The sequence below is a fragment of the Akebia trifoliata genome, chromosome 1, assembly GCF_017979445.1.
Source record: "Akebia trifoliata isolate Shusen 1 chromosome 1, ASM1797944v1, whole genome shotgun sequence".
NCBI lineage: Eukaryota > Viridiplantae > Streptophyta > Magnoliopsida > Ranunculales > Lardizabalaceae > Akebia > Akebia trifoliata.
In genome coordinates, this window is record NC_141375.1 from 23,816,790 (window position 1) to 23,830,256 (window position 13,467).

General features: G+C 36.0%; 1 protein-coding gene and 2 long non-coding RNA genes across 3 annotated transcripts; 1 reads left to right on the forward strand and 2 right to left on the reverse strand.

The window, feature by feature from the left end:
• The first annotated feature begins 552 nt into the window (after window positions 1-552).
• Window positions 553-10,134, forward strand: LOC147411085 (trifunctional UDP-glucose 4,6-dehydratase/UDP-4-keto-6-deoxy-D-glucose 3,5-epimerase/UDP-4-keto-L-rhamnose-reductase RHM1-like). The gene is made up of 3 exons (XM_086444488.1): window positions 553-2,250; window positions 9,259-9,373; window positions 9,471-10,134. Exons 1-3 carry the CDS (start codon window positions 1,127-1,129, stop codon window positions 9,927-9,929), a joined length of 1,698 nt encoding a protein of 565 aa, XP_086300614.1. The 5' UTR covers window positions 553-1,126; the 3' UTR covers window positions 9,930-10,134.
• Window positions 5,528-6,791, reverse strand: LOC147411086 (uncharacterized). The gene is made up of 3 exons (XR_015178959.1): window positions 6,560-6,791; window positions 5,774-5,840; window positions 5,528-5,594 (listed from the first exon to the last, which is right to left on the reverse strand). It is a non-coding gene; the product is annotated as an uncharacterized LOC147411086 (long non-coding RNA).
• On the reverse strand, window positions 6,855-7,414 carry LOC147411087 (uncharacterized). The gene is made up of 3 exons (XR_015178960.1): window positions 7,267-7,414; window positions 7,070-7,110; window positions 6,855-6,957 (listed from the first exon to the last, which is right to left on the reverse strand). It is a non-coding gene; the product is annotated as an uncharacterized LOC147411087 (long non-coding RNA).
• Window positions 10,135-13,467: the final 3,333 nt, after the last annotated feature.

Sequence of the window (13,467 nt, forward strand, 5' to 3'; positions counted from 1 at the left end):
TCTTGTGAATTTTTTATTTTCTATTCATTTCCTATATATTAATATATTTTTCTCTTGTGAAAAATGTAGAGATAAGTTCCTACCCAAGCTTTGTGGCTTATTTTTTATTTTTATTTTTTACAAAATTTCAGATTTTGGTTTAAAAGAGTGATGACGACGCACAACATCGAATGAATGATTTAATGATTATTTCGTACCTATAGTGATTTATTTGCTAGATGGTTATTTAGCTCTATTAATTGATGTTAAGGGGTGTACGGGACTAAGGTTTTAATTTGACTTATGTTAATATGTTTAAGAGTTTCTTTTCTTTTTTGTTTTACATTTTTAAATGTAATGAGGGAATAATTAATTAAGTTATTTTATCAAAAAAAAAGAAATGAAGATTTTTTTACAATTAATTAAATACTTTTTTTTTTTAATCTCACCCTTGAGTCCTGGGTCACAAGTTGAATCATGGATCATGAGTAGAATTGTGGACCTAGAATTCAAGGCGTGACAAGAACTATGAATATAAGAGGGTTATGATTTGAATTGGGCCACGATATGTGAGCACGTGACACCTGGGAGCGGAGGAGGATAACACAACACTCAACATATAGTACTACTTAAAAAGTGCTAGGGAGAACAAAGTTCATGATCCCTTTGGTTCGAAGTCATGGATATCTTGATGCAACCGTTTTAAGTTTTGACAAGTTTAAGTTTTAGGCCTAAAAAGCAGATCGGGGTTTAGAAGTTGAATTGTCTATGATATCTTTCCTTGGGTTGTTTCATTGGAAGATTTCTTGTCCTAATTTTGTTGGGTATATATATATTTTTTTTGTTTAATTTTCAGTTCTGAACCTGCTAAATCTTGAAGTAGAGGCTTCTTGGATATGGCCACATACTCACCTAAGAACATCCTAATTACTGGAGCCGCTGGTTTCATTGCATCCCATGTCGCTAACCGACTTGTTCAAAACTATCCTGACTACAAGATTGTCGTCCTTGACAAACTCGATTACTGTTCGAATTTGAAGAACCTTCTTCCCGCTAGATCATCCCCAACTTCACGTTTGTCAAGGGAGATGTCGGCAGTGCTGACCTCGTTAATTATCTCCTCATTACTGAGTCCATTGACACAATAATGCACTTCGCAGCCCAGACACACGTTGACAACTCCTTTGGAAACAGCTTTGAGTTTACCAAGAACAACATCTATGGTACTCATGTTCTTCTCGAAGCATGCAAGGTCACTGGCCAGATTAGGAGGTTCATCCATGTGAGCACAGACGAAGTCTATGGGGAGACAGATGAGGATGCTGTTGTGGGAAACCATGAGGCTTGTCAGCTCCTCCCGACAAACCCATACTCTGCAACGAAAGCTGGGGCTGAAATGCTTGTTATGGCATATGGGAGGTCATATGGGTTGCCTGTTATAACTACAAGAGGAAACAATGTCTACGGTCCTAACCAGTTTCCTGAAAAATTAATTCCAAAGTTTATCCTCTTGGCCATGGCAGGGAAGCCTCTCCCGATACATGGGGATGGGTCTAACGTGCGGTGTTACCTCTATTGTAAGGATGTCGCTGAGGCTTTCGATGTCATTCTCCACAAAGGAGAAGTCGGTCATGTTTACAATATTGGGACAAAAAAGGAAAGGGGAGTGATTGATGTGGCCAAGGATATATGCAAACTTTTCTCGCTTCATCCAGATTCAGTTATTAAGTTCGTGGAGAACAGACCATTCAATGACCAAAGGTACTTCTTGGATGATCAGAAGCTGAAGGTCTTAGGATGGTCAGAGCGGACTACATGGGAAGAAGGGTTGAAGAAGACAATGGAGTGGTACATTAGCAATCCTAATTGGTGGGGTGATGTTTCTGGGGCATTACTACCACATCCAAGAATGTTGATGATGTCGGGGACTGAAAGACATTTCAATGAGTCTGAAGATACCTCAAAATCATCCTTTAAGTTCTTAATTTATGGTAGGACGGGATATATCGGAGGTCTTCTTGGGAAGATATGTGACAAACAAGGCATTCCTTTCGAGTATGGGAGAGGACAATTGGAGGATCGGTCTCAACTCTTGGCAGATATTCAGCGTGTCAAGCCTACTCATGTTTTTAATGCTGCCGGTGTGACTGGTAGACCTAATGCTGACTGGTGCGAGTCTCATAAAGTAGAGACAATTCGCACAAACATTACAGGTACGTTAAACTTAGCAGATGTTTGCAGGGAACAAGGGCTGCTCATGATGAACTTCGCACTATGTGAAAAAAGCCCATATTTGACGGTCACAGCCCGTCAAATTTTGAGAAATTTGACGGACTATCCCATCAAATAGGCTCGTCAAATATTTTTCTTGTAGAATTTTTTTTTGACGGCCCTAAACAATCAAATTATTAGAAGATAAGCTTTTAAAAAAAACAAAAGAATTCCATAGTCTATGACCGTCAAATAGGAGATTTAACAACAAATCGGACGGTCCTCTAATTCACTAATCACAATAAAAAACCCGTAAAAAAATCAGAAAAACAACAAAATCATAATACAAAGATCACTCAAATAAACCAAATCTTGACCACCCAAGAACTCAATTCACATCAAATCCAATTTAATACAAAATACAAAACGTATCATTGCAACAACCAACAACTAATTCACAAACGACATATTAAACAATTGTTCACTAAAACTAATAGAAACTACTTCCACTGAAGATGCAGGACGCCAATCGTCAATGCACCCTCCCAAGCCCATTCATCATATTGTCAACCTTGGACTTGCTTTCTGGTTCTCTCTGTTTCTCTCTCTGTGCAAGCAAACCAATGAAATATGGAAAAATAAAAACAAAAAATGAATATGATTCATCATCTAACATTCTAACATGTAATCACAATAACATAATTTCACATATATACATAAGCCACATAACTTATAGAAATGAAATTCTGGATATTTCGAAGATTTTAAAAAGTGAAAAGTAACTTACAAAAAATATGGGAGCAATTATCGCCATCCTTTAGGACCCAAACAAAAATGATGATGTTCAACATTAATCACTAAATATAGGATTATGTACCTCAATCCACACTCAAAATCCATAAAAGACAAAAATTACTAATACACACAATGTAGGTTATTATGTTTAATATATTTTCACATTTCAAAGTAAGAACACATAATGGCATCCAGAAAAATTCACAGTGGATTTTGCTTTTGATTGCCCAACACTTGATTCATCCACTGTCCATGTCACAATAAACTCAATACGGAAAGTATAATATTAAAAGCAAATTTCGAGAAACATCCAATGACATAAACAGAGAACTTACACATAAAATTGTTTCCAAGGTCACCTAGTTCAACTTTAGATCCATCAATGACAATGATACTTCCAACTCCACCAAGAACAAGATTTTTCAATGTTTCAGAACCCGTTGGACCGCAATTAAGTAAGCAAATACTAGCCTTCTCAAGGGCTGATTGCCCTTGCTCCCCCCAGATCCTGCAATTGCACTTGAAAAAATCATCTATGGAAGATAAGCAACAAAAATTATCGGGCTTATGCAATGTCAGTTCTAAATCCTCAATCTTTTATAAACCACTCGATCACACTGGTGTTGATATTCTCAATATTAGATAAGTAGTGACCAAAGTTTTATTTTATAATATAACTTGATAATACAAGTGGATGAACAGGATCTAAGGATCCTCATAAGTTATTTGTCGGAAAAGGTTATAACCTACCGCAACCAAATTTTCAATCAGAATCCATCTCAATCTTTTTTTCTCAATTAGAAAACAAAGTATTTAACGGTGAAGAAACATCTCATCCCATTTTTTTTTACAGAAATGAAATGTTGTATTAAGTGGTTGAGATGACTACACTTCATTTCATTCCACTTGAATAAATATATGCTCTCTGACTAAAATCTCAATCCAAATCATAAAAGCTTGTCTACGAGTAACTCAAAAGCAATACTTTATATAACAACTATACCGATCGACCACTTCTTGACATCTATATAACTTTTAAGGACATTTTAGCAAGATTACTCACTAAATCTCCGACAAGTTTTCAATATTATAGACACCTTTCAACTAATTATACATCTTTCCATATAAATAACACCAAACAACTCCCATTATTTTATAATATTACAGAAATCGCTATAACGACAAACGCACTCATAATTTCATAGTTGTAACATCGGTTCACACAAATTACCCTGGAAAATCAGAGATGGGATGGGATTTGAGGAGATAAGAACTACTCTACATCTAGGGTAAAGAGGAGAAAGACTGAAAGGTACCTGAGTCTGTCGATCGTATTTTGTCTTGGACTCCGCCATTGTTGCCTGTAAAAGTCAAGGGCCGCAAACAAGGTGGCAAATAGGCTCTATTGAGCTCTCACTGTTGACTTCTGTCAGGCTGTCTGCCTCATCAAGTCATCGTTTTTCCACCACCGCATTCTGAACACGAAGGACACATATTTAGATTTGATCATAGTTAACAATACTAACAAACTTCAGAAACAGAACATTTGATGTTGATTCTTTAAAAATACTTTAGAATCCAGAGCATGAACCGAGTATGTGAGTGAGTGAGGTACTGTTATTTAGGTTTGTGTCATATGGCCTAAATCATCGCCATTGTCCATGCCCTTATCCCAGATATTGAGGTCTAGAACATGAATCCTGTTCACACCCTTCAACACTAACTTAAGACAAAAGTTCAGTAAGGTATGTGTATTCAATATCTTACTACTATCATCTATGGGACCTTTCATCCTCTTAGACCCTTTGGATGGTACGAAGCCTAGATAAGAAGTATAGCTACCCAGGTTGACTGCTGATGTAAATAATGTGAAATAACTTAATAGGGAGGGGCTAAATATTTAATTTTCTCTATATTTTAATAATTTTGATAATGTTTAACTCAAAGGGTGTCATTCTTCTACAACATGCCCATTCCGACCCATGTCCATAGCTTGGTTTCCTCTTCCACTTGCCCTTGCTTGTCCTAAACAATACGGCCAGATGTAGTCAACCAGTCCCAGATAATCCAATCAGCAATCACCAAAAAACCCTTCAGTTGATATTATTACTCACAACTGTTTCAATTCAGATTTATAAAATTTGTTGATATTTATAAATTATATCAAGAAAGAAAAAAAGATCAGCACCATGATAACAAGTTAGTGTGAACAACATACCACAAAAGAGAGGTGGTGTTCAAAGAGCTCACCGGGAATTGCTATTTTAATATCGTTGTCTCTTCGACCGCCTGCACATAAACATTTTTTTTTTAATATTACATGAGGGGAGAATTGCACCAAAGGGATGTCTACTAACACAACACCAAGCACAAACCTACACTGAATTGGCAAATAATTAAATTTCAAACTGTAATCTTCCTCCATCAATAAACAACTATACATTAAATGACTTCAAATTAAGATCTTACACGTCCCCTGCCCTAGCATGTTCGACAATCTCATGGCGGAGGTTAACATCCAATGATCGGGAAGGGAACCCGTGTTATCTCTTTTGAGGTCTCTTGCATCTGACCCTCTAAACAGGTAGCGCATTCACGCAAATTATTGGCTACAGCACAAAACAACCAATATTATTAAAATATAAAATCAAGAAGAACCGGCAGTCCAATTCAAATTAACAAATAGAAATAACAACTTTGTGTACTTAAATTGCTAATCTACATTCTTTAAAAGGCTTCAACAATGAAGAAAACACTTGAAAATCCCTTGGAGAACCTCTGGTCTAACCTTGCTAGTTCGAGTAACAACCCATCACTGAAACTAAGTTCCCGATGCTGTCATCAACTCCCTCAATCTGCAAATAAAGGGAACAAAAAGCAGTGTAATTACCATTTTTGGCAATGAATAAGGAAAAATTCCCATTCCAGTAAATTGGTTCATTATATTCAGAATAAATACCTATGATCTCGCCGTTCAAAATCAAACGATATTTTGACTTTAAAGTTACAATATAAATGATTTATTATGTAGAAAAGGAAATACTTTTCTTATAAGGATTTATGTGACTTTAATATAACTAGTTTTTTTTATATAAGGATTATTAGGAATTCAATATAACAATATTTCATCTAAAAAATATTTTGCAACTCAATCATAATATTCAGACTCAATCATGTAGCTCAAATTTCACAATATAGGATCCATTTTTCTTTTACAAAGCCATAGCCAAGTGTGAGCTTATATGTATGTTTGAGCCAACCCTTTGATTGACTCATGGGTCTTATGGAACCCATAAAAATGGGGAACTAACAATTAGATTGACATATAAAGACCTTACCCAAAACCATGAGCAGCAATTCGACTGGCATATGAAGACTTGTAACTGTTATATTACTAACACAAGCACATACCGGGAAAAAAAAAGGAAATAAAATGATAGATCATCTCAAGTACATGATATTGAAAATTAGTAAATTTACTTAAACACAAAAACAAACCATGGAAAGGGCGGTCCATCAAACAAATAACATCTCAGTAGCTTTTACATTACAAATATTACAAAGGAATCATTACCGATGATTTTTTCCCTGAGGATGCAAAAGAAATTCATGCGCTGAAATCATTGTGATAACTTCCCAATATTCGCTTGCAATTTCATGGAGCTCCAAAGGGGTGTGCTGATTAAAAAATGATACAAGTGTTGAAGAACAAACAAGTCAACTTCAAATCCGATGAGCTAGGCAAGGGTAAGCTAAAAGAATCACTATGGGGGACAATGCACAAAGTATGTTAGGCAAGAACAGAAGTTTAAAGCTCTTCCAAACATATATGAAGCTCCTACAACACATTAACGCATTATAAGCTTTGTTTATGAAGTACTCAAATGAGATACCATCGTTAACATGTGCTCACCCACAAACCAGCATAGATCCAATATCTTCTTCCCTTTCCGCAATATGAAAGTCTTGTATCTACAATGAAATTTACTTTATAAGAATAGTTAGCACAAATTTGACGTGAATATGGGAAAATTGACAGAAGATAAGTGATGAACAAATTCAATGAAGTAAAATACACACTTACCATGAAGTAAAGAAATGGAAAGAGAGATGAAGTTGGCAAACCTGAAAATGTATATCACATAGAAAGGGAGGTTAAGGGTTAGACAGATTGAGTCATGACAACCCAGGATCAGTTGAGAATGTATCAAGAAATCTCCATCAGAAGGAATTAAAGGATAAACACAGATTTTGTACTATTTTAATAGCCAACTTGCATACCTTCCCTTCAGGTTTGTTTCCTTTACGAACCAGAGGAGAATGGTATCTTCTGCAAGCACATCCTGGTCGTAGAGAGATCTCACAATTTCAGGGAATAACTTCATTAGTTTGGCATCCTCGTAGCATTGGATCTGAACTTTGTACAGGAGTTCCACTCCAACTTTCACTTGTACAAAAGGTATTCAGAAGTTTGCCCATGTTTTTACCTGTCCAAAAACACACATTCCACTTGTACACTAGGTTAATGTGAACTTCTCAACTAAACTGAGAATAATTAAAATATTACCTTAATGCACTAGTAAGGGATGATGACCTTGACAAAGATGTTGGTGACCATTTTATTGATGAAACGTCAGATAATAAGGATGCCAACGAAGATGACATTGAATTTTTATTATTTTGACCATGATGGTTCCTAATTGGATTCATGATTATATTGTTTTCTATATTTTTGAATAATATAAATTTTAACATGTCGTGGGAATTGATATTAATAAGGATTAGGTGATTTATTATTATAACTTAATATGAGATTTGACAATATAATATGACAACACCACTTAGTAGCAACAAGCCCACAGCCTTAACCTTAATTTGAATTTCCCCCCCCCCCCCCCCCCCAATTTTATTGCAATTGTGCTGAGCATATGCTTTCAATTTCATAGCTTAGAGTAGAAGGGAAACAATGGCTGGGCTGTCAGGGAAGAAAATGACAAAAAAAAAATAAAATAAAATTGAAACCTTAATTTTTTAAATGAAATTATGAAAAATTAGTGAATAATATATTGAAAATGGCTAATTTTTTGGTACCTGGGGTGAAGTCCATATTGTAGCCATTGTTCTTCTGCAAACAAGCGCATGCGAAGAAATCGGCTTTGGCCTGATATTGCTTTAGAGTTGAAGTGTAAGCTCCTCCATTCCCTTCCATCAATACCTTAACTTACAAGGAAAAGTCAATGATGAGGATGAAGATTTGTTTCTGTTCTGTTATGGATGTGTCTTGTATTCTATTGGTAGAATAAGCAAGTTCAGCTCTGCACTCATTTTAGTATTTCTACTTTCTAGGAGGAAAGTGAAATTTAGGCAATCTTGTAGATACATGCTCTCTGTAAAAAAGGGGATTGAAAAGAGAAGAAAAAAAAAAATCTACAAATGCAATACTGATTTATAACAACTGTCACCACCAAAAATTCTATTTACAGAAATTATGATTTCTATACTGTAGATTTATCTGAACTGAACTTGAGTAACAAATGCAAATCCCACATGTAGAATAAAATGTGTCAACAATGTCAGATTAGAATTAACTGCTAAAGTGTAACATCTGCCACAACAAAAAAACCTAAAATTCAACAACAAACAAAAATTAATACAGAGAGCTGTTATGAGATAGTGAGAGATGCTGTGGATTAGATCTAGATCTAGGGTTTCCTTGGTACAAAACGAGATAGAGAGAGATGTCGTACCCTGTTTCGAGGAGATACAGAGAGAACGGGGATCAATCTAGGAGATCGATCGATCAAATAGAGTGGGAGATGAGATCTATCGAGGGAGACAGATCGAAAGAGAGATCAATCGAGAAAGAACGGTGAGAGAGAGATAGAGAGATCAATCGATCGATGGAGAGGTCGATCGAGAGAGAGAGAGCGAATGAAAAATGAGGTCGACGATCGAGAGAGCCCACTGTGAGAAAGCGATGGACTGTGAAAGATCGATCGATCGATGACTTGTGAGAAAAGAGACGAGAAGAGCAAGAGACCATGAGAGGTCATCAATTCGATGAGAGAGGCAGAGAGCAAGAGAAACAGTGAGAGAGGCCAAAAGAAATAGAAACAGTTAGAGAGAGGAGAGAGAGTGATATGTTAGAGTCGTCGACCCCTAGAGTTGAAACGTGGTCTTCGGGCCGCGGATTTTGGGGTTTTTAAATTCGACGGCGGGCCAAGCCCAACAAATTTTTTTATATAAAGTTGAGATTTTCACGATCCGGATCGGTTCCGGGTGTATATTTGAGTATGATGCCTCACACCCAGAAGGTTCGGGCATTGGGTTCAAGGAAGAAGACACACCCAATTTCACTGGTTCATTCTATTCACAGACCAAGGCCAGGGTAACTTCATCCAATACCCCTTCTTGAATTATGGTTTCCTGCCTTTAGATTTTGTAAATTTAAATGTTTACGCGTATTTTTCCTTTACATGAATCAGGTTGAAGAACTTTTGAAAGAGTATGACAATGTTTGCAACCTTAGAGTCCGCATGCCTATTTCATCTGATCTTAGTAACCCTCGTAACTTCATTACAAAGATTTCTCATTACGACAAAGTGGTAAACATTCCAAACAGCATGACGGTATTGGATGAACTTCTACCAATTTCAGTCGAGATGGCAAAACGGAATTTGAGGGGTATATGGAACTTTACTAACCCTGGTGTCTTGAGTCATAATGAGATTCTAGATATGTACAAGGGTTACATTGACCCTGACTTTAAGTGGGTTAACTTCACATTAGAAGAACAAGCCAAGGTTTTAGTTGCCCCTCGTAGCAACGATGAGATGGATGCTTCCAAGTTGAAGGAGGAGTTTCCTGAGTTGCTTTCGATCAAGGACTCGCTCATCAAGTATGCCTTTGAACCTAACAAGAAATCTGCTGGTGGAGAAGCATGAGAATTGGACTTTCGAAAGTTGAATATGAGAGTTAATTATAACTTCAGTGTTTGGTTGTATATGAGAGTTACGAATAATGTCAACTTCAGTGTGTGGTTGCTTGTGAGAGTTGTAAAAAACTCTAATTTCAATGTTTGAGTTGCCAACATAATAAAATTGCAAGGTAAATATATATTAAGAAAGGTATTATTTACTCATCAACTTTTACTAGTAACACACCAATAATTGAGAATCCAAAATGTCTAGAAACATAATATATATATATATAATATATATATATATATATATATATGAAAATGTTCAGCACCCTACTATTTGCCCTTCGTTTTGCTCTACGTGTTCTGTCATTAGAAGTTTTGGAATGGGTTATTTTTGGTGAGGATGATCTCTATGGTGAGGAGATCATCATTATCAAAATTCAGCCCATTTCGAAATTTCTAGCCCCATATTTACAAGTTGAAGAATCATGGACCGTCAATTTTTTGTAAATCATTTTTGATGGGGTTAGAAGTTTCGGAATGGACTGATTTTTGGTGAGAATGATCTCCTCACCATAAAGATCATCCTCACCAAAAATCAGCCCATTCCAAAACTTTAAGACAAAACACTAGGGCAAATAGAAGGGTGCCAAATATATATAGGGTCACGTCCTAAGACTCATATTGAGACTCACATTGCGACACATCGTTTTGTCTTATATGAACAAAAATGTTTGGAATGAGCTGATTTTTGTGAGGATGATCTCTGTGATGAGGGGATCATCCTGGCAAAAATCATCCCATTCCAAAACTTCTAACCCCATCAAAATGATTTAAAAAAATTGGACGGTATATAATTTTTCAACAAAAAGGACGGTCTAGAAGTTTCATAATGAGCTGATTTTTGCAAGGTTGATCTCCTCACCATAGAGATCATCCTCACAAAAAATCAGCCCATTCCAAATATTTTTGCCCATATAAGACAAAACGGTGTGTCGCAATGTGAGTCCCAATATGAGTCTTAGGAACGCTGTTCATATATATATATATATATATATATATATATATGAACAGCGTTCCTAAGACTCATATTGGGACTCACATTGCGACACACCGTTTTGTCTTATATGGGCAAAAATATTTGGAATGGGCTGATTTTTTGTGAGGATGATCTCTATGGTGAGGAGATCATCCTTGCCAAAAATCAGCTCATTATGAAACTTCTAGACCGTCCAATTTTTTTGAAAAATTATAGACCGTCCAATTTTTGTAAATCAATTTTGATGGGGTTAGAAGTTTTGGAATTGGATGATTTTTTGCCAGGATGATCCCCTCATCACAGAGATCATCCTCACAAAAAATCAGCTCTTCCAAACATTTTTGCCCATATAAGACAAAACGGTTTGTGTCGCAATGTGAGTCTCAATATGAGTCTTAGGAACGTGACCCTATATTATATATATATAGGGTCCCTATCCGTGGCCAACAGTTTGGCAAATATTTTGGCAAACACTTTTTCAAAACATTGGGTTTAGAGGTCTGGAATGGGCTGATTTTTGGTGAGGATGATCTCTACGGTGAGGAGATCATCCTCACCAAAAATCAGCTCATTCCAAAACTTCTAGTCCCATTTTACAAGTTGAAAAATCGTGAACCGTCCATTTTTTGTAAACCATTTTTGATGAGGTTAGAAGTTTTGGAATGGGCTGATTTTTGGAGATGATGATCCTCACCATAGAGATCATCCTCACCAAAAATCAGCCCATTCCAAGACCTCTAACCCATGTTTTGAAAAATTGTGTTGCAAATGTTTGCCAAACTGTTGGCCATTGAACGCTACTCATATATATATAATATATATATATGAAGGATTAGGATCCGTTTACACATAAAGCTACTCATAAAGCTACAACGTATTTTGTCTTATATGGGAAAAAATGTTTGGAATGGACTGATTTTTTGTGAGAATGATCTCTATGGTGAGGAGATCATCCTTGCCAAAAATCAGCCCATTACGAAACTTCTAGCCCCATGTTTACAAGTGAAAAAATTTTAAACCATCCAATTTTTGTAAACCATTTTTGATGGGGTTAGAAGTTTTGGAATGGGATGATTTTTTGCAAGGATGATCCCCTCACCATAGAGATCATCCTCACAAAAAATCAGCTCATTTCGAACCTTTTTAACCATATAAGACAAAAACATTGTAGCTTTATGAGTAACTTTATGTGTCTACGAACCCGACCCATATATATATATATATATATATATTTATTTCTTCCTGTAATTAGGAATTGGGATGAATGCGTACTTCAGATAATAAGACCACATGAATGGACTACATCGTTACGATTCAAACAAAACCCAAAAAACACAATAAGTACCCTTTTATCTTCCTTTTGAATCATCCTTATATATACAAAGTTCAGAAAATGAATCAATGATAAGATCACAATCTTTTGAGTCTTCTGGGTAATGGGTGTTGGTATGTGAGCAATGGCAAGTTTAGTTGCAAGATCTCACAATAGGATTGACATGATTACCAAAAATCCAATTCACATGAAAAGACATAAACCCAACTCGATTCAATCACCACAATCACATAAGCTAGAACCCAATTCACCTGCAAATCATACATAAACCCTAACCCTAAACCTACGAAACAAATCAGGTAAACTATGGTAAAGTAACGTAAAGAACAAGAAAATTGAAAGCATCGAAATTCAATTCAAACTAAGAAGGCTGGCGGGTATGGACTTTGGTAATTCTAGATAATAAAAAAACCAAAAAATCAATTAATGGTGTCGCTGCTATGGACTACTCACTAGTAGAAAAAGGACTTTAGACATCGGTTAAAATCCAGATGTCTGATGTCTCTAAGTTTAGTCATCGCGTTAACCGATGTCTATTATTGGTGAAAACTGATGTCTATTTAGTTCACCTTAAGAGTTTTCTAAAAACCGTTGTCTAAAGTCTGAGTTTTTTTTTTTTTTTTAATTGTGTTGTTTTATCTACACACCTATCACCTGCATCTATAATAAACCCAAAAGAATGATATTCAACATCCTTAAATGAAACAACCTCTTATTCTTTAACAAATCATTCTACACAGTGATCTTTTACCATAAAAGGCCAATTAGTAAATTTAAGGTCATTATTCTACACAAAGTGATCTTTTAAAATGAAAGCTCCAGTTCCTTCTTCCCTTATTCTTTCTTCATGGAAAGTGCTTTGGACGACCATGGTTCCCAACTTGAATGTTCAACTTCATATCCAGCTAGAGTTATCTGTGAAAATGATGTCCCTCCTTTACCCTCTTTTTCACCATCAAGGTCAATAGAATTGTCCCCTCCTATCCTTAAACACACCAATGACAACCGATACATGAGAAAAATCTGTTGCAATTGAGAACCCAGCACTCTAGAAGCAAAGAAACCAAGTTACAGTTGATAAGATATCGAAAAGGTAGGAATTATCTATTAGCTTACAATTCATAGAATATTGGCAACCCATATTACCGAATCAAATCAAACCGACTTTAGTTCGGTTTGGGTTGGTTT